The 22,134-nt window shown below is 34.5% G+C and overlaps 1 protein-coding gene across 9 annotated transcripts in view; it reads left to right on the forward strand.

Moving 5' to 3' along the window:
* Positions 1-22,134, forward strand: part of GPHN (gephyrin) — a 390,537-nt gene that overhangs the window by 262,019 nt on the left and 106,384 nt on the right. For all 9 annotated transcript variants that reach the window (XM_039875261.1, XM_039875256.1, XM_039875259.1 and 6 more), the window contains one exon: positions 4,941-4,983. In XM_039875261.1, coding sequence (XP_039731195.1) covers positions 4,941-4,983 — 43 coding nt within the window. The remainder of the gene's footprint in view (positions 1-4,940; positions 4,984-22,134) is intronic.

A 22,134-nucleotide genomic window follows, 5' to 3' on the forward strand; every position in this document is an offset into this window, starting at 1 on the left:
GATTTTTTTTTTCCTTTGAGTCAAAAATAAGAATTTTCCTCCATTTTGAGCTAATGAGGAAGTTACAGAGAGAGAGCACGTAGAGTTATTTCACAACTCTCAGTAGCTCCACTGATCATAAAAACTACTGACATTTGTTTCCACATTTATAGTTAAAATCACTGATATTTGTATTATCTCCTTTGAGCCCAATAGTCTTTATTTTTACCATGAGGAAACTGAGATTAAAGGAGAGCCCAAAGCCTAAAATATTAAAGACATGCTAACAGGAGGGTCAAGATAGTCTGGTCTGCTATGAATAGGATGAAGGAGAGAAAATGGTAATATAAATAAATGGTCTTTGAACAATTAAAAATCTGCTAACTAAATTGCATGTCACACATGACTCAAAACTCATCTCACACAAACAATAAAATAGGTTAATTTAATTACTATCATCAATTATAGGAAAGCAAATTTGAAATTTTTTCTAATAAGCTGATATGACCCTGTTATTGACAGAAACAGTCTATGTTTTATTGACAGTAGAGAAAAGCACAGAGGGAAGTTAGTAACAATTTCTAAATAGGTAGTCTTTTTTGTTTACTTTTTAAAATGAAAAAAGATTAAAATTTAAATTAGGTGTTTCCAAATCATTGCCATGGAATTTCTCAGAGTATGTAAGTAAGCAGATATACAGAAGCTTAATTAATTTCTAATTTTAAATGTGACTGCTGGCCAGTAAAATCGTGCTAAAAATAGAAAAAGAGGGCTTTCTTTATGTCCAGCAAATGTGACTTCTTTCGTTCTTGACTTTAACCCCATTTGACCAACTGCTCAGAATTTTTCAATATGAGTAGTATTAATTTATTCCAAGTGTTTACAAGGAAAAAAATACATAAATTAGCCTGGTGAGCAGCAAAATGGAGGCAGTTTTTAGGAAACCTGAGTTGTGTTAGCCTGCAAACAAATGTAATCTCCATTTTAATATTTATACATCTTTATATTGTTATGAACCTATTCTTAACATGGGTTTTATTTTATTTGTATCTCTCCTCCCTCACTTCTGTGAAATGCAGAAGGGAAAGGGTCTTCGTTATTCACACATTTGTACCCCACTAACTGGTGTCACATATCTGGCTTTCACTGGAGAGCCCAGACATCGCAGGGAACGGTGATCAAAATTCCACGTACTAGCTTCAAGCTGGGGGCTCGTAGCTACTGCAGCATTGAAGAGGGCCTTTTCCTGGCTTCTTTAAAATAAGCATGGTGATGGGATGGTTTAAGGGAAGAACACCTCTCAAATCACATGACCACTGCTACGCTTGTGTATGTCCTGCTTTCTTCATAACAGCTTGGCACTACATTCTTTCCCTGTATCTTAGTGGGCTTTTGTGTATATGAGTGGGATAATGGATAGGGTGGAGGGTTTCAATGAATGGTTATACATTATGCATGCATCTTTCAATGTTAGAGTCATGTGCCTTCCCTATGTGTCACAGATTATGGTCACAGATGAAATCTTCTGTGTTCCTGAGAGATTGAGTCTCTCTCTTATTGGTGTGAGATTTATGTGTTTTGATGTTTACACCCTCAATTGTTCCTCATGTTGCATTAAACATAAATTGAAATGTTCTCCCATAAGAGTTAGCTTTTCATGTTGGGCTGAAAAAGTCTTCATTTCTGTGTAGCAATTCATGTTATTATAACCTATGGCTTTCAATTGTACCTCCCATAATGAAGAGCTGACTTTAAACACTGTGCTATTCTTGTTATGACCTAAGCATAAGGTAAGTCACTTCTCTAACTGTATCTAAAGATTGTGGTTGTTTGTTAAAATTTTCTCAGCTTTGTTCAAAGCATTTTTACTTGTTCCCTTAACATTTATTATGTGCTCACCCCATTTTGTTTTCTGTTTCATGGCTTTGAGATTTGTTAGTGGATAATGTGATCTTCAGCAAAAATTGTATTACACATGTAAACACATGTTGAAATGAATTAAATGAATTATTTGATGTCTGAAAGCAGTCTTGATTAGTAAATGAATATCTATATTTTCAGTAAGTCTCTTGTATAATTCATTTCCTCCATTGACTTTAATATACTGTTTCTACACATTATTTTAGTTTTGATTCCAATTGAAAGGGGAATTAATTGTCAACACCATAAAGCCAGATGTTAATTGTAGTAAAATAACATAATCCAGTAGAATAAAGTAATAGGTAATTCAATAGCATACCTTTTATTTTTAATCCCTGACAAATTTGGTATTAGGCCAAAATCTTGGTTCTATTTTGTTTTTCAAACTTTCTTTTTATTTTTTTTCCATTAAGTAAAAAGCCAGGGTAAGACAAAGAAAAACAACAAACCATAAAACTTGAGACAGGCTTGTGTTACCGTCTTAATAGTTTATATGTGTGAGAACAAGAGCAATAGTAGTTTGTCGACTTTATTCTTTCAAATAAATTCCATTACATTATGAGTTAGGTAAAATCTTCATACTGAGATTTCATAAAATGAAGCAAATATTGTAAAGATGACCAGTTTTATCAGGTAAGAGAGAAGGGCATCCTCTATATGCATAAATATTTTTAAATTTTTAAATTATTTTTTCACTTTTTTTACATATATATTCAAGATCACTAAAGTAAAGAAGTTTATGTAATTATTGATTTTAAAAGTGATTTCCCTCAAATCTGGGTCAGTAGCCAATGTAATATAAATGAGAAAACATTGGTTATACTGCTGTTGGCAATTTGTGAACCTAAATAAATACTCAAATTTAGGAATTGAATTGTTTTCATCATGCAAATTTCTCTTCCAAAACTGTTTGAAATATATAGCTCTAAATTGAGGTGCCACAAAGCAAAACTTGGGTTTCTTTATTATATTTATCCTATAAATGAATTTTTATTAATTTTTTAAGCCACCTAAGGAAGGGAGAGGATATTTTTTTATTGTTGTTTTGGGGATTTTTTTGTGTCGTTGTTGTTGTTGTTGTTGTTGTTGTTTTTGGTATAGCCAGCTAGTTCTTCACCACCATTTCCATTTAGACATTATATAAATCTGTTGAAACATTTGATGAGACAATTTGAACTGCTCATCTGAACTGTTCTGTTCATTATAAATCTCTTGTTTCTATCTATACACTAGCTCCACTCTAGATTGGAAGGGCTTAAAGATGAACTCTGGAGGAATAGAGGCTACGACTTAAGAGTAACTATTACTGATCAAAGGAGCTGCTTTCCATTCGCAAACATGGCTTTGCGCTATGGGTTTGGGCTCCTTCTGTTTCTACATCTTGTTGAAGACTTCCTTGGCTTCCATTTGACTTCTTTGAACTCTGTTTTTGTCTTTCAACATTTTCCCCTTTCTTTTTCTACTCTCTCCCAGATTTTTCTCTCACTCTCTAGCTTTCTCTTGTGTTCTTTGAATCACTTTTTTAAAACGTAGTTTATATCTTTATTAAGCTTGTCTATTAATTTGTCTGTTGGTGTTTGTTTCTTTTCTCCTTTAAGGCTGTAGTGGTATAGTTACACTTATTTTCATTCCATGGTTTGCCAACTTGCTTGTTTATCTTGTAGCAAGTTCATTAGTCATTCTTACCCTCTCGGTATGAATTTTCAATAAGAAATAGCAGAACATTCTGCATTTACATATTGTTCCCTTCTATAAACCCATACTTTCTTTTCTGTCTACTAGATTTGCCCCCCTTAAACCCTTTCTCTTCCTTTTCTTTTTCTCGTTCTAGTGTCTTCCTGTATTGTTTTCTTTAAATAGTCATTAATTTCTTTCTTATTTGGTCCAGAATTGTTCCTTAATAAAACTCCTGAGTAAAAGAATATAAGAATACTATCTTCTAGATTAGATTCTTTTTTCTAGTATATTTAAAACTATTTAAACAATCTGGGCCAAAAGAGAATAACTTTAACATCTGGAATTATTTTTTTCCTTTTTTTTTTTTTTTTGGTGTGTGCGGTGTGTGTATGTTGTGTGTATGTTTGTGGTTTTTTTTATTGTTGTTGTTTCTTTAAACATTAACAATTGTTTTTTTCAGGGAAGGACAACCATAACCCACCCTAAGTTGCAACATTCCTTTCATAAGTTGTTTCATTACAATAGTAGATTGTGTTAAGTGATACAAATTAATTTGTTGTGTATATATCCATTTGCGGCAAGCTGCTGTGGAATGGGAAGAAGAGGTGTGGAGTTTAAATATAGTTTCCTCTGAAATTAATAAGTAGTCATGCCATCCAATATGGCCTTTGAATTCAATAGTTTTGCAACATTTAAAAGAATGTTCCACTTTGCAACATTTAAAAGAGTGTTCCACTTTGACCTAAAAGCATAAGGGTTTCTGATTGGTAAACTCTATACACACCTAAGAACTGGTAAATAAATGTGATCGAATTCATTGATTTCTACCAGAAGCATCTTTCATAACCAATATTAATAAATATAATTCATAAATAACAAAGTTCATTAGAATCCCATATAAATATTGTATATGAGGATTTTTTTCACCTCATTAACCTATATAACCAAAAATGACTACAATAGAATGTTTGGTTATAACCTTATTACTTGAATTGCATTATTATTCTAGTCAAGAGATATGCATAATGCCTTAAGGGTCACAACTGAATATGTGGTAACTTGAATTTTTTCCCCATATACTAATTTCAAATACACATTAATAAAAAAATTGCCTTTGGTGTTATTTCTGTCACATTTATAATATAGTACTCCAGTGTTTTTTCTAGAAGTCAGTTATTTAAAGTAAGGAAAGGATAATAAAAAATATATGAAACAAATGTAACATTTTTACTAACATGTTATGATATTCGAGATATATATAGCCTTTGTTCCTAGACCTCAGGAGCTTGCCCAATAAGTATGTATACATATCTGGCTATTTATGTTATTAGCCCTAAATTACTGAGTTTATACTTTCTCTGCAGGTCCAGTCCAGGTGCAGCAGCAAAGAGAACATTCTCAGAGCCAGTAAGTATGTCATTATTTCAGATGGACTGCTGAATTAGAGCTTATAGTTCAACTGGAAGGATTGCTAAAAATGACATTTTGGTGAAAAAATGAAGAAAGTAGTAGAGAATGTTTATATCAAGAATATGAATATTAGAACTTTTACCTTTAAAATTATTATATCATTATATTAATAGATATTTCCCTTATTATGTTTTTTCAAGCTAACTGTAAAACTTCAATAACACTTCTAGTTATAGTAGTAATAAGTTCCTCCATGACTCTATGGCGAGAACTCTCTTTAATTGCCCCACTGCCTAAAAGTTATTTGAAAACAAATAAACTGAAAATAATAATAATATAAATCCACTAAAGGAATCTAACTAAAGAAGAGTCACATCATAATCATTTTGTGAATATAAATTCCTGTAAGATCTTACTTCACAGGCAGCATGTTTTTGAACATAGTGTCCTAAACCAAGGATGAAGAACCCTTAATTTTATTTTTTTGTTTAATTACTAATAACATTAACTTGGAAGTCATTTAACTTTGTGTATTATTCATTTTTCTATTTTATAAAAAGGAACTATAATTAGCCTTTCCTTACCTGCATTTTTGAAATGTTGTGACATTGAAGGTTGTGCCTTAAACGCTTTGGGATCGTAAGAGAAAAGTGCTGTATAAATGCTAATTATTGTAATGTTGTTCTCTTTCACTTAATGATATCATTGTTTCTTCTTCCTAATCTTAACAAGAGAAGAAGTACAGGTGGTTCGTACTGAAATAGGTCTATTGGATACTTATACCACTTAATAAATGGGAGTTTTAGTAAATGGGATGATTTATTTTCCCATTAGAATGTCTATATTATTTAAAAATCAAAAAATAATTGGAGAATTTCAAATAGTTAAAAATTCATATTTTATTTTATTTTCTTTAATGTAAATATTTTTCCCATTTTTGTGTTGTGAATCTCTTACTTTAGATTGAAACCATTGAGTTGATAGGCAAGCACATTGCTATTAATTGCCCAGGACCTTTATATTAAAGTTATATAAAAATAAATGCAAACAGCCATGTTTAATCTCTATGCTTTCATGAGTTTCCACAATATTTAAAAGATATGTGACTCTGATGGTGGCTCTTCAATTATAAGAGATATAAAGTCCTATAATCCCTTACAAGACCTAGGGTTGAGAAACCTAAGAGGGGAATGATGATTGAATATTCACTAAAATAAAATAATAGAGATAAATAAACTTCTTTTAAAATGGCATTTTATGATGGTTAGTGTATGATTTCCATTTATTGTTGATCCTGAGATGATGATGGATAACTGATAGTAATTATAGTGATTAGGAACAAAAAGAATTTCTTATGAGAACAGACTTCTTTGAACCCATTTTTACCTCTCCCATGGATCTTTGTGTTGTTAGGACTGTCTTTCATTTCAATTATGCTCTTATTGGGTTATTGACTGTTAATAACTTTGGCTGGACATCATGATCGTCCAGGTTTTTTTGATCATGTTTTCTTAGGGTGACATATTCATGTAGATGGACCAGATAGCCATTTAGATCCAGAGAGAGCCCATCTAACATCATAGCCTCATAGTTCTGTGATTTCTATAAGTTTAAGGTCTTTCTTCCCAACACCACTTTAGTAACTCATACTAACGCCCATAGCCAGACCCAGAACTCTTTCACCACTGTGAGCTGTTTTACCTCTAAACTTCTTAACTTCAATATCTCTTTGCTTATTTAGTCTACTTTTATCTCTTTTTTTTCTTCTTTTGCCATTCACTTCTATATTGCAGTCATATAGACCCTATTAGCAATTACCCATTTCTCAGTGTTGTCCTACCTCTATTCCTTTGGGCCCTTCGCACCCCTGCTGCGTAAAATATTCATTCTCTTTATTTTCCTAGAAAATTCTTATCCTTTGAGACTCAGTTTAAGTGTGATCTCCTCCGTGATGCCTTCTCCGAGTTTTCCCCAAGGAAGGTGACTAATCCTTCTTGTATACCCCTACTGTTCCTTCTACTTTAATCTTTTTTTCCCCCCATTTATTTACTGAATTAACTATCCTCAAGGAAAACATTTCAAAAATGTAGGCAACATAAAGAAAACTATACAAGCATGCCTCATTTTATTGTGCTTCTCTTTATTTTACTTTGCAGATATTATGTTTTTTTATAGATTGAAGGTTTATAGTAACCCTGCATTGGACAGGTCTGTTGGTGCCATTTTTCCAACAGCGTTTGCTCACTTCATGTTCCTGTGTCACGTTTTGATGATTCTCACAATATTTCAAACTTTTTCATTATAATTGTTATAGTGATCTGTGATAAGTGATATTTGATGTTACCATTATAATTGTTTTGTGGTGCCATGAGCCATATCCATATAAGACAGCAAACTTAACTGATAAATGTGTATGTATGCTGACTGCTCCACTGACTAGCTAGTCCCCCATCTCTCTCCCTCTCCTTGGGCCTCCCATTCTTTGAGACACAACAATACAGAAACTGGCCAGCATGGCCTCAAAGTGTTCAAGGAAGAGTTACATGTGTCTCACTTTAATCAAGTGCTAAAAATGATTAAGCTTATGAGAAAGGCATGTTGAAAGATGAGACAGACTGAAAGCTAGGCCTCTTGAGCCAAATAGCCAAGTTGTGAATGCAAAGGACCAGTTCTTGAAGTAAATTAAAAGTGGTATTCTAATGAACACATAAATGATAAGAAAGAAAACAGCCTTATTTCTGATATGGGGAAAGTTTTAGTGGTCTAGATAGAAGATCAGACCAGCCACAACATTCCCTTAAGCCAAAGCCTGATCCAGAGAAAGGCCCCAACTCTATTCAATTCTGAGAGAGGTAAGGAAGCTGGAGAAGAAAAGTTTGAAGCTAGCAGAGGTTGGTTCATAAGGTTTAATGAAAGAAACCATCTCCATAATATGAAAGTGTAAGGTGAATCAGCAAGTGCTGATGTAGGAACTGCAGCAAGTTATCCAGATGACCTAGCTAAGATAATGAATGAAGGTGGCTACACTAAATAACAGATTTTCAATGCAGACAAAACAATGTTCTACTTGAAGAAGGTACCATCTAGGACTTTTCTAGCTAGAGAGAAGTCAATGCCTGTATTCAAAGCTTCAAAGGACAGGCTGACTCTCTTGTCAGGGGCTAATGTAGCTGATGACTTTTAAGTTGAAGCCAATGCTCATTTACCACTCCATAAATCCTAGAGTCCTTAAGAATTATATTAAATCCACTCTGCCTATCCTCTCTAAATGAAACAACAAAGCCTGGATGACAGCACATTTGTTTACAACATGGTTTACTGAACATTTTAAGCCTATTGTTGATACCTACTTTCAGAAAAAAAGATTCAATATATTACTGCTCATTAAAATGCATCTGGTCACCCAAGAAAAATATTACTGTTCATTGGCAATACACCTGGTCACTCAAGAGCTTAGAGGTTATTTATGTTGTTTTCATGCCTACTAGCACAACATTCATTCTGCAACCCATGGATGAAGGAGTAATTTCAACTTCAAATCTTATTATCTAAGACAGCAGTCTCCAACCTTTTTGGCACCAGGGACTGGTGCTCCTATGAGAATCTAATGTCTGATGATCTCAAGTGGAGCTGAAGTGGTGATGCTAGCGCTGGGGAACAGCTGCAAATACAGATGAAGCCTTGCTTACTCGCCTGCCACTCACTTCCTGCTGTGTGGCCTGGTTTCTAACAGACCATGGACCGGTACCAGCCCACAGCCCAGGGGTTGGGGACCCCTGATCTAAGAAATACATTTCATAAGGCTGTATCTGCCATAGACAGTGATTCCTCTGATGAGACTTGGCAAACTAAATTGAAAACCTTCTGGAAAGGAATCACCATTCTAGATGCCATTAAAAACATTCATGATTTATGGTAAGAAGTCAAAATATGGGGAGTTTGGAAGAAGTTGATTCCAACCATCGTGGATAACTTTGAAGGACTGAAGACTTCAGTGGAGGAAGTAACTGCAGATGTGGTGGAAATAGTAAGAGAATTAGAATTAGAACTGGAACCTGAAGGTATGACTGAATAGCTGCAATATCATGATAAATGTGAACAGATGAGGAGCTGCTGCTTATGGATGAGCAAAGAAAGTGGTTTCTCGAGATAGAATATACTTCTGGTGAAGATGCTGTGAAGATTGTTAAAATGCCAACCAAGGATTTAAATACTGTATAAACTTACTTGATAAAGCAGTGGCAGGGTTTGAAAGGATTGACTCCAGTTTTGAAAGAAGTTCTGCTGTGGGCAAAATGCTGTTAAACAGCATCACATGCTACAGAGAAATTGTTCTTGAAAGGAAGAGTCAATAAATATGGCAGACTTCATTTTTTTGTTATTTTAAGAAATTGCCACAGCCACCCCAACCTCTACTAACCACCACCCTGATCAGTCAGCAACCATCAACATCAAGACAAGGCCTTCCACCAACAAAAAGATTATGACTCACTGAAGGTTCAGATGATGGTTAGCATTTTTTAGCAATATTTTTTAATTGAGGCATATATATATTTTTAAGACATAATACTATTACCCACTTAACAGACACAATGTAGTATAAACATAACTTTTATATTCACCAGAAAACCAAAAATTTTTTGACTACCTTTATTGTGGTAGTAATTTACCAGAGGTATGCCTGTGATCAGCTTCCTTTTAGCATATATAAAAACATGTCAAAATAAAAGATCAGTGGATCCTAGAGAAGAGTTAGGACTTAATAGAGCTTGTCTAGAATTGTCCAAAGAAGAGTTTACTTTGGTAACTTTGTCCAAGTAAGACGTAACTTTCCTTTGGCTCTTCAAAACTATAATCAAAACAACCTGTTAATAAAACTGAGTTATCCTTACTATGGTAAGGAAGAATACCACTTCAACCAAATATTAATCTTAGAGTCTGAGTCTCAGAAAGGAAAGTGCAAACTCAGGATATTTATGAGATCTTGAATTTTTTTAAGGCAGATATATTAATGTGGGAGCTTAATTAGAATTAACTAAGGAACACGATATAATCATTTAGGAATCATGACCACAACAAGGCAGGGGTTTCTGAGAGTCTTGCGTAAACTGCTTTTTGATACTTTCTATTTAAGTTTCTGTAATGAGCAGTAAAGTTATTTGCAACTTTAATCTTTCAGGGAAGAGTTTTCTGGAATAGTAAAGTTATGTTGATAAAGATAATAAAATACTAATGCTATGCTAATGAAGGCACAAAGCTGTGTAGTTACAGATATCAGGGTTTCTTTGTAGTTATTATTCAGCCTGAGCTGAAAGATAGATCATCAGCATCTGAGGATGTAATCAATCAATCTCGACCTTCACCCCTACTTAAGGAAGCACAATAGTATATCAACTATCTAGAGAAGTTATTTCAACCTTCATCAGTGTCAAATTTTTTTGTGTTTGTTGTTGTTATTGCTGGATGATCATTTATTGAACCATTTGATGAGACAGTGGATGTATAGCATCATTTAGGACTGTGGAGATCACACCTCTGAACCCTGTTGCACACATGTGAGAAGGATTTTTATCACACTTTATAGTCCTTTTCTCAGTGAAAAACCAAGAATGTCCAAAATTAAGCCAAGAACAACTATATGCCAAGAAACTGGACAACATAGAAGAAATTGAAAAGTTCTTAGAAACATACAACTTACCAAGACCGAATCAAGAATAGAAAATCTAAACTGACCAATTATTAGTAAGGAAATTGAAGCAGTAATAAAAAATCTCTCAACAAAGAAAAGCCAAGATTAGATGGTTTCACTGGTGAATTTTACCAAGCAAATAAGAATTAACACCAATTCTCAAACTATTCCAAAAAACTAAAGAGGTGGAACACTCCCAGACTCATTTTATGATGCCAGCATTACCCTGATACCAAGGCCAGAAAATGACACTACAAGAAGGGAAAACTTCATGCCAATATCTCTGATAAATATAGATGTAAATATTCTCAATTAAATACTAGCAAACTGATTTTAGCAGCATATTAAAAGGATTATTCACCATGATCAAGTGGAATTTATCCCTGGGACACAAGAATGGTTCAATATACACAAATAAAGAAATGTGATATATCACATTAATAAAGTGAAAGAAAAAGCATATGATCATCTCAATAGACAAAAAAATCACTTGACAAAATTCAACATCTGTTCATGGCAAAAACTCTTAAAAAATTAGGTATAGAGGGAACATACTTCAGCATAATAAAGGTGCTATGTATATGACAAACCCACTGCTAACATTATAGTCAATGGTGAAAATTTGAAAGTTTTTCCTCCAAGATCAAAAACAAAACAAGGGTTCCCACTCTTACTACCCCTGTTTATCATAGTACTGGAAGCCCTAGCCAGAGCAATTAGGCATGAAGAAGCAATAAAAGGCATCAAAACTGGAAAAGAAGAAGTAAAATTGTCTCTATTTATAGATGACATGATTTTATATACAGAAAATTCTTAAAAATTTACCAAGAAACCGTTGGAACCAATTTACAAATTCAGTAAAGTTGCAGGAAACAAAACAAACATAAAATTCAGTAGCATTTCTAATGCATAACATATGCTAACAATAAATTATCTGAGAAAGAAATAAATGATTCCATTTATTATAGCATCAAAACCAGTAAAATACTTAATAAATTTAACCAAAAAGGTAAAAGATCTCTGCACTGAAAACTACAAGACATTGATAAAAGAAATTGAAGAAGCACAAATAAATGGAAAGGAACCCCATATTCATGGATTGGAAGAATTATTATTGTAAAAATGTCCCGAGTAGACCAATCAGGATTCTGGGAAAACATGATTGAGTGAGAGACATCCTCAGATCTCTCCCCTTGAAACAACAATAAGCTGAACATCTAAAACTGAACAAAAAAACCCCAAACTACACACCAGCATGCCTGAGTGTGGGATCTGTGTATGAGAGCTACCACAGGTCAGAAGCCTGGGCGTCAGGCAGTGGACTGGGACAAATAAAGAAGCTACCTCTCTCAGCCTCTGGAGCTCCTTGCAGGAAGAGGAGGAGGGGAGAAGGTGCAGCAACTTCCCTGAATAGCCCTGCCTGGAAGTGTTGGGACTTTTCTATGCAGCTGGCAGCAGGGCTCACTCATCAAGGCAGAAAGCAGAGAAGTCAGACGGGACCATAGAGAAACAACAGTTGATTTCTACTGGCCCCAGTTGTAAAACCAAAGCTGAGCCACAGCCCCCAACCCCCAACTCCGAGGGCCCCTCCCTCCATACCCTCAGACCAATCACCACGGAGCCCCAGGGGAATCTGAGCAAATGCTACCAGAACTGTTACTAACACTGACAGAGACTGAAACTGAGAGTAGTGAATGATTAAAATCTACAAGAAAATAAAAGACGTTATGCTCTATATAAAGCAGGGATCCAAGAGGCTTAAATGCCACCTACTGGAAACCAAAAGAAAAGCACCTTCTTTGCAGCAGGCTAAAGAGAGACCTTTATATAATAAATCTTCTTTCTGGAAAAACAACAGCATACACTTCCATTAATGTCCAAGTGGAGAAATAGTCCACTAAACACTATGAACAACCAAGGTGACAAGGCATCTCAGAAAGAAAGAGAAAAATCTCCAGAAAATGAGCTTACAGACATAGAAATACGTGACTTAAGTGACAGAGAATTCAGGATGGTACGTCTGAAAAAACTCAGTGAGTTCTGAAACAAGTCATATCAACAATTTCAGAAATTGCAAAAACAACTAGATGAGCAGAGCAAGAAGATTGAAATCCTCAAAAAGAACCAAATAGAACTTCTGGAGATAAAAAAAAACACTGCAGGAGTTGAAAAATGAAATAGCAAGCTTGGAAAGTAGAGTCAACCAAATGGAGGAAAGGATCAGTGATATCAAAGACAGAAATCTAGAAATAAATCAGAAGGAAGAAGAGAGAAACCAAAGAATGAAAAATAATGAAAGAGAACTAGCTGAGGAAACATAAGAATAATGGGCATCAATGAAGGTAAGGAAAAGGAGCAGGGACTAGAGAGCACTTTCAGACAAATAGTTGACCAGAATTACCCAAATCTAAGGAATGAGCTGGAGCTTGGAATTCAAGAAGTCAACAGAACATCCAGCTATCTCAACCCAAAAAGGCTTTCACCAAGACACATTGCATTAAAGTTATCAAAAATCAATGACAAAGAATTCTCAGGGCAGCCAGGGAGAAGAAAACGGTTACATATAAAAAAGAACTCATTAGATTATCATTGGACTTCTCAGTGCAGACCTTACAAGCCAGAAAGGAATGGAATCAAATATTTAAACTATTAAGTGAAAGGAATTACCAGCCTAGAATAATATATCCAGCTAAGCTCTCCTTTAGATATGAAGGAGAAATTAAAAACCTTTTCAGACATACAAAAATTGAGGGAATTCTCCACTACGAGGCCTGCACTACAGGAAATTCTGAAAAGGGTCAGCTCACCTAAAACAAAATAACAACAAAAATATATCTATAATTAGGAGTAAAGCGATGATCAGACAAATAGAAGCAGAGGAGTGCAATCCTTACTAAGAACAGGGCATTATAAGCTTAAATAATAAGAGAATTGCTATAGCAAGATAGTAATGAACGTTCAGCATACATAGGGACAAATTGAGATAACAATGACTGAAAAGGGGAGGATTCAAAGATCCAAATTCGCAAAGAAGAAAGGAGATGAGGCACATACAGAAGAAAACGGACGACTGTATATATAACACTCTTTCATATTTTTAATGGTAACCACACACCATAGAGCCAAAACTGAAGTATATAACATAAAACAAGGAGAATCAGAGACAAAACCCATAAAAGCCAACCCAAATAAAGAAAACAGAAACATAAGGACAAGGAAGCAATGGAAACACTGAGCTACCAAAAGATAAAATGGCTATAAGACCTCATATTTCAGTAATCACTCTAAATATAAATGGACTGAACTCACCAATAAAAAGGCACAGAGTTGCAGAATGGATCAAAAAACAAAACCCAACCATATGCTGCCTCCAGGAGACACATCTCAGTTCCAAAGACAAATATAGACTCAACGTGAAAGGGTGGAAAACGATATTTCAAGCAAATGGCATTCAGAGAAAAGCGGGAGTAGCAGTACTAATATCGGACAAAATAGACTTCGAAATAAAAAAGGTAAAGAAAGATACTGAGGGACACTTTATAATGATAAAGGGAATCATGCACCAAGAAGACATAACACTTATTAATATCTACGCTCCCAATCAGGGAGCCCCAAAATATGTAAAGCAATTACTAACAGAACTAAAGGGAGAAACAGACCAAAACACTATCATAGTAGGGGACCTAAATACCCCACTGTTGGATATGGACAGATCATCCAAACAGAAGATCAGTAAGGAAATAACATCCTTAAACGACACATTATTTGACATATACAGAGCCTTCCATCCCAAAACAACTGATTATACATTCTTCTCTAGTACACATGGAACATTCTCAAGAATCGACCACATACTGGGACACAGAAATAGCCTCAACAAATATAAGAGGGTTGAAATCATACCAACCATATTCTCTGATCATAATGCTTTGAAACTAGAGATCAACTGCAAAAAGAAATCAGGAAGAACCACAAATACATGGAGATTAAACAACATGCTACTGAAGAATAACTGGATCAGAGAAGAAATAAAAGAGAGAAAGAGATACATAGAAACAAATGATGATAGTACAACATATCAAAACTTCTGGGACATGGCAAAAGCGGTCATAAGAGGAAAGTTCATATCATTACAGACAGGCCTATCTCCAAAAACAAGAACAAGCCCAAATAAACAACATAACACTTCATCTTTAAAAACTAGAAAAAGAAGAACAAATGAATCCTAAAGTCAGTAGAAGGAAAGAAAGAATCAAAATTAGAGCAAAAATAAATGAAATTGAAAAAAAAATAGAAAAAGTAAATGCAACAAAGAGCTGGTTCTTTGAGAAGGTTAATAAAATTGACAAACCCCTGGCTAGACTCACTAAAGAAAAAAGAAAGGACACAAATAAGCAAAATCAGGGATGAAAGGGGAAATTACGACTGACATCGCAGAAATGCAAAGGATCATGCAAGAATACTATGAAAAAGTATATGACAACAAATTTAATTACCTAGAAGAAATGGACCAGTACTTAGAAAAATACAATCTTCTTAGACTGAATCAAGAAGATCTGGAAAATCCAAATAAACTGATCAGCAGTATGGAAATTGAAACAATCATCAAAAACCTACCAAAAGTAAAAGTCCAGGACCAGATGGCTTCACTAGTGAATTCTGACCAAACATTCAAAGATTTAATACCTGTTCTCCTCAAACTCTTCCAAAAAATCAAAGAGGAGGCAATACTTCCCAACTCATTTTACGAGGCAAATATTACCCTGATACCAAAACCTGGTCAAAATAACACAGAAAAAGAAAACTACAGACTGATATCGCTCATGAACACAGATGCAAAACTCCTAAATAAGATACTAGCAAACCAAATACAGCAACATATTAAAAAGGTTATACACCACGATCAAGTGGGCTTCATCCCAGGAGCACAGGGATGGTTCAACATATGCAAATCGATTAATGTGATACACCACATAAACAAATTAAAAAATAAGAATCATATGATCATATCAATAGATGCAGAAAAAGCCTTCGACAAGATACAGCATCTATTCATGATCAAAACACTTAACAAAATTGGTATGGAAGGAAAGAACCTTAACATAAGAAAGGCCATATATGACAAACCCTCAGCCAACATTATACTGAATGGTGAAAAACTAAAAACCTCCCCTATAAGATCAAGAACAAGGCAAGGCTGTCCACTATCGCCACTGCTATTCAATATAACATTGGAGGTCCTAGCAAGTGCAATCAGGGAAGAGAAAGATATAAAAGGCATCCAAATAGGAAACAAATAAGTCAAACTGTCACTATTTGCAGATGACAAGATTCTTTATATAGAAAACCCTATAGACTCCACAAGAACACTACTAAAAACAATAAGCAAATACAGTAAAGTCTCTGGATACAAAAATCAACGTTCAAAAATCCATAGCTTTCCTATACTCTAATAATGAAGTGTCAGAAAAAGAAGTGGAAAAAATTCCTTTTGCAATTGCAACAAAAAGAATAAAATACCTAGGAATAAATTTAACGAAACATGTGGAGGTCCTATATAATGAAAACTACAAGACCCTATTAAAAGAAATCGAAGAAGATACAAAGAAATGGAAAGATATTCTGTATTCTTGGATTGGAAGAATCATCATAGTTAAAATGACCATATTACCTAAAGCATTATACAGATTTAATGCAATCCTCATCAAAATCTCATCGACATTTTTAAAGAAACAGAACAAAAAATCATCAGATTTGTATGGAAGCACAAATGACCCCGAATTACCAAAGCCATCCTGAGAAAAAAGAATGAGGCTGGAGGCATCACTCTGCTCGACTTCAAATTATACTACAAAGCGACAGTAATCAAAACAGCATGGTATTGGCAGCAAAACAGACGCACTGACTAGTGGAACAGAATCGAGAGTCCAGAAGTAAACCCATATTTATACAAGCAAATAATTTTTGACAAAAAAGCCAAAAAACATACAGTGGAGAAAGGAAAGCCTCTTCAATAAATGGTGCTCGGAAATTTGGAAGGCCACCTGCAAAAAAATGAAACTAGACTATTGTCTGTCACCACACAACAAAATTAACTCAAAATGGATTAAGGACCTGAATATAAGACCTGAAACAACAAAATGCATAGAAGAAAACATAGGAACGAAACTCAAGGACCTTGGACTTAAAGAGGATTTTATGAATTTGACCTCAAAGGCAAGGGAAGTAAAAGCAAAAATAAATGAATGGGACTACATCAAACTAAAAAGTTTCTGCTCAGCAAAAGAAATAGTCAACAAAGTAAAGAGACAGTCATCTCAATGGGAAAATATATTTGCAAGCAACACCTCCAATAAGGGCAGAATATCCAAAATATACAAAGAACTCATATGACTCAATAACAACAACAAAAAAAAACAAATGATCCAGTCAAAAAATGGGCAGAGGACCTGAACAGACACTTCTCCCTAGAAGACATACAAATGCCCTTCAAACATATGAAAAGATGCTAGCTATTAAGGAAATCGCAAATCAAAACCACAATGAGATACCATCTCACACCTGTTAGAATAACTATAATCAACAAGACAAGCAATAACAAATGTTGGAGAGGATGCGGAGAAAAAGGAACCCTCATACACTGCTGGTGGGACTGCAAATTGGTACAGCCACTATGGAAAACAGTATGGAGGTTCCTCAAAAAACTAAGAATTGATCTACCATATGATCCAGCAATCTCTCTACTGAGTATTTACCCCAGAGACTTGAAAACCCATATCCATAAAGATATTTGCACACCGATGTTCATAGCAGCATTATTCACAGTGGCCAGGACATGGAAGCAACCAAAGTGTCCTACGATAGATGATTAGCTAAAGAAGCTGTGGCACATGTATAGAATGGAATATTAGTCATAAGAAGAAATGAAATACTGCCATTTGCGACAACCTGGATAGACCTCGAGATAATCATGCTAAGCGAAATAGCCAGACTGAAAAAGTAGAAAATCATATGATATCACTTATATGTGGAATATAAACCTAAAAGCAACAAATGAACAGGACAAACAGAGACTCAGGGACATGGACAATGGACTAGTGGTTACCAGAGGGGAGAGGGTGAGGGAGGAGAGGAGAGGTAGATGGGGTTAAGGGGGTCAAATATAGGGGGTAGTGGGAGGGTGAAGTGGGTAAAGGGGATCAAATATATGGTAGCTGAAGGAAACCGGACTCTTGAGTATTAATCACACAATAGAATATATAGATGTCAAATTATAATGTACACCTGAAGATTATATAATTGTATTAACCAGTGTTACCCCAATAAACTTAAAAAAATAAATAAAAAATAAACAAAAACCAAAAAAATAAATAAAATACAATGTCTATACTACCCAAAGCCATCTATAAACTCAATGCAATCCTATCAAAATTTTAGAAATAGATAACAAAATCCTAAAAGAGCAAATCCTAAAATTTATATGGAACCACAAAAGACCCCAAATACCCGAACCTATCCTAAGAAAGAAGACATAAAGGAAGCATCATACTTCCTGATTTCAAGCTATATTATAAAGCTATAGTAATCAAAACAATATGGTACTGACATAAAAACAGACCAGTGGAACAAAATCGAGAGCCCAGAATCAAGCTCATGCATATGTGGTTAACTAATATTTGACAAAAGAGCTAAGAATACTCAATAGAGAATAGACAGTCCCTTTTGTAAATGGTGCTGGGAAAATTGGATATTCACATGTAATGAAGGTAGACACCTGTTTTACACTATTTTACTCACAGAAATTAATTCAAAATGGATTAACCTATTTAACTCACGGAAATTAACTCAAAATAGATTAAAGACTTAACGGTAAAACTGAAACCACAAAAGTCCTACAAGAAAACATAGGGGGAAAGCTCCTTTACATGAGTCTTGGCAATGATTTTTTTGGATATGACTCCTAAAGGACAAGCAACAAAATCAAAAATCAACAAGTGGGACTATAGCAAACCAAAAAGCTTCTGCACAGTTAAACTATCAACAAAATGAAAAGACAGCATAGAGAATGGGAAAAAGTATTCACAAACTATATATCTGATAAGGAGTTAATACCCAAAAATATATAAAAGACTCATACAACTCAATAGCAAAAAGTAAATAAATCCAATTAAAAATGGGCAAAGGACCTAAACGAACATTTTCCAAAGAAGATATATGAACAACCAACAGGTACATGAAAAGATGCTCAGCATCACTAATTTTAAGGGAAATGCAAATCAAAACCACAATGGGATATCACCTCATCATATTAGAATGGCTGTCATCAAAAGATGAGATAACAAACACTGACAAGGATTGGAGAAAAGGGAACCTTTGTGTACTGCTATGGAAAAACAGTATGGAGATTCCTCAAAAAAATAAAAATAGAACTACTATATGCCAGCAATCCCACTTCTGGGTACATAGCCAAAGAAAACAAAATCACTATCTCAAAACGATATCTGCACCCATTATATTCACAGCATCATTGTTTACAAATACCCAAGACATGGTCCATCAACAATGGATGGATAAGGAAATTGTAAAATTTCTGTTAAATATCCGAGGGTAACACTTTTGAAGGACATGGAATTATTAGAGAATTATTAGAGATACCCACCAATTAGTAGTTTTGTACTCCAAAGAAAAGATTGTGTAGCAGCAGAAGAGTTTCAGGTTGATACAGTGTGAGGTAGGTATCCACTTAATTCTTTTGCATGTTAATATCCATTTGTCCCAGTGCCATTTGTTGAAGAGACTATTCTTTCCCCCATCGAATGGTCTGGGCATCCTTGTTAAAAATCAGTTTCCTATAGATCCATTCGTTTATTTCTGGATTTTCAGTTCTGTTCCATTGATCTATGTGTCTATCCTAATGCCAATATTACAGTTTTAATTAACTATAACTTTGTAGTAAGTTTTGAAATTAAGAAGTGAGAGTCCTCCAACTTTGTTCTTCTTCTTTGTTATTTTGACTCCTCAGGGCCCCTTGCCATTTCATATGAATTTGAGGATTGGCTTTTTCATTTGAGGCGGAGGTGGGAGGAGCCCTTTGGTATTCCAGTAGGTATAACAGTGAACCTATAGATTGCTTTGGGTAGTATTGCTATTTTAATAATATTCTTCCAATCTATCTTCCTTTGGATCTTACTTTTACATCTCAGGTGTTTGTACATTTTCACAATGAAGTAAACCATGGCATGGAAGTATCTGGTGGAGCGTCTACTCCCAATCACAAAGTAATCTATATATTTCATATAGATAACTTTTATCACACAACTGTCTTTACCATTTTCTTGTTTTAGAAGTGAAACCAGCATATCAATGTCAAACTTAGGACTAGTATGATCTCTTGTGCCAAACTCCAGGCATCTCTCCCCACCTGCCCTTCCCACTTTTCCGTGCGGGCCTAGGGCCAGGCAGACCAGGCCAATCTTTATTCCTGCAATAGGCCACTCCGTGGCCATCAGTGGAGGCCAGGACCCTGTGCCCACAGCATAGCGCACCCCTTGGGAAGGAGCTCTGCACCACAGCAGTACCCAAGTCACCTCCAATGCAAGGATTTGGGGGAGAGGGTTTAAAAGGGTTTTGGTGTGTAAACTGTCTCTTACTCTGTCTATTTAAGAGCCAATGGGTCTTTCAGGAAGTTCCTAGAATGAATAATAAAATAATTTGTAAGGTTTATCTTTCTAAGCAAGAGTTTTCTGGATTAATAAAGTTATACTGATGGAGATAGTAGAATAGTAAAGTCATATTTCAATTCTGACTCTAATGTAATAGCCATTAGTTATCCAGGCAGAAATACCCCTAGTGTAGAAAATAATTTATCTGCACCCTAACTTGGTGAAAGGCTTCCTGCTTCATTTAACTGTGTAGAACTCTTTGCTAATTTCTGGAGATTCTTATTTGAATAAACTGTAAAATAAGTAAAATAAAGGCTTCAGGTTTGGGGTTATATAAAGACAAAACTAACTTTTTCCTTTGAATGAATTAAGAGATTTTAGTACTTCAGTGGCAAAAAACTGGAATAACAATTCCGTTGAGTTACTACTGAAGTAAGATTCTTTCCATGGCTCTTTTGAAACTGACTCAGCATTGCTCTCCTTTTCAAACAACTGTTTTCTCCCAAATTTTTGTCAGTTCTTAAAGACTGGCACATTCATCCCAGGTTTCTAATGGGCTTTTAATTTTAGAATAATTTTATCTTAAAGACATGTTTACTTGAAAACATTACTATTTTATTGGAGACATTTATCATATATTAGAACAGAGTTCAGTGGGATATGATGAGATAAATATCATTCATCACAATTCTAATTGGAACTATTAAATGAAAAATTGTAGGTATGTTTTTCTGCAGCTCCTAACTTTCTGTGAGGTTTTGCTTTTTCTATTTTATGTGTAAAAGCTTGCTGGTCTTATTCTAGTCAAATGAACTTTATGGTTTTTAAGATTCTTCTCACTGTTCTTAATACTTTAAGCAAAGGTTTCAGAAATTAAGTTTAACTTTTAAATTATTATATAATGATTTTTTTGTTTATAATCCTACATGTACTTCTTGTTCACATACTTTTAATACCTATACATAAATTTCAGATATTCCATATTCACTATCATTATTTTAATAATAGTGATCTTAAATGTCTTTAAGAAACCTGTCCATCACCCCACTACCATCAGGTTTGATAAATATTATCTATAATGATAGTTCCAGTCTAATAAATCCCCTTAGTATTTAAAATAGTATAAGTATTAAACATTAATTCTAATTTAAGGAAGCAATAAAACAATTTTCAATAAGCAAGATTTGTGTTTTAACAAGCCTATAATAAGCCTGTGAGTTGATCTTCTGCTCAAATTCAGGCTTACACATAAGCAGAGCAAGTGGTTGCCTTTTTAACATATTTTGAGGTACAATGAAAAATCTACAGGTCTTAAGCATCTATCCTCTTTGGCTCATCTTACAGATGAAAACATGCTCTTGGGTTAAACTACCTATGTTCAAATCTTGGTTTCTCTACTTACTAGCTATATGAACTTTGGCAGATGCTCACTATCTCTGTGCCTCAGTTTCCTCATCTATAAAATAAGGATAATAAAAGTATCTGCCTCATGGGCTGTTGTGAGAATTAAGCAGTGAAGTGCTTAGTATACAATAATCACTCAATAAATGTTAGCTGCTATTGTTGTGATTATTACTACTAGTATTACTGTTATTATTATAAAAATTTTTTAAGTGAAGGTATTAGCTCCTTAAAAAAGAAAAGAAAAACACTACTTTAATGAAAATCTGTTAACTGGCTGAGGTAAAAAATTAAGCCTTTAGAATCCATTAATCTTAGATAAATTTATCAGATAATCTGGCTGCCACTGCTGAGGGCCAAGTTTTAAGAAAATGAGTGCATACGGAACTATTATTA

Source organism: Pteropus medius, unplaced genomic scaffold, assembly GCF_902729225.1.
Source record: "Pteropus medius unplaced genomic scaffold, Ma_sr-lr_union100, whole genome shotgun sequence".
Classification (NCBI taxonomy): Eukaryota; Metazoa; Chordata; class Mammalia; order Chiroptera; family Pteropodidae; genus Pteropus; species Pteropus medius.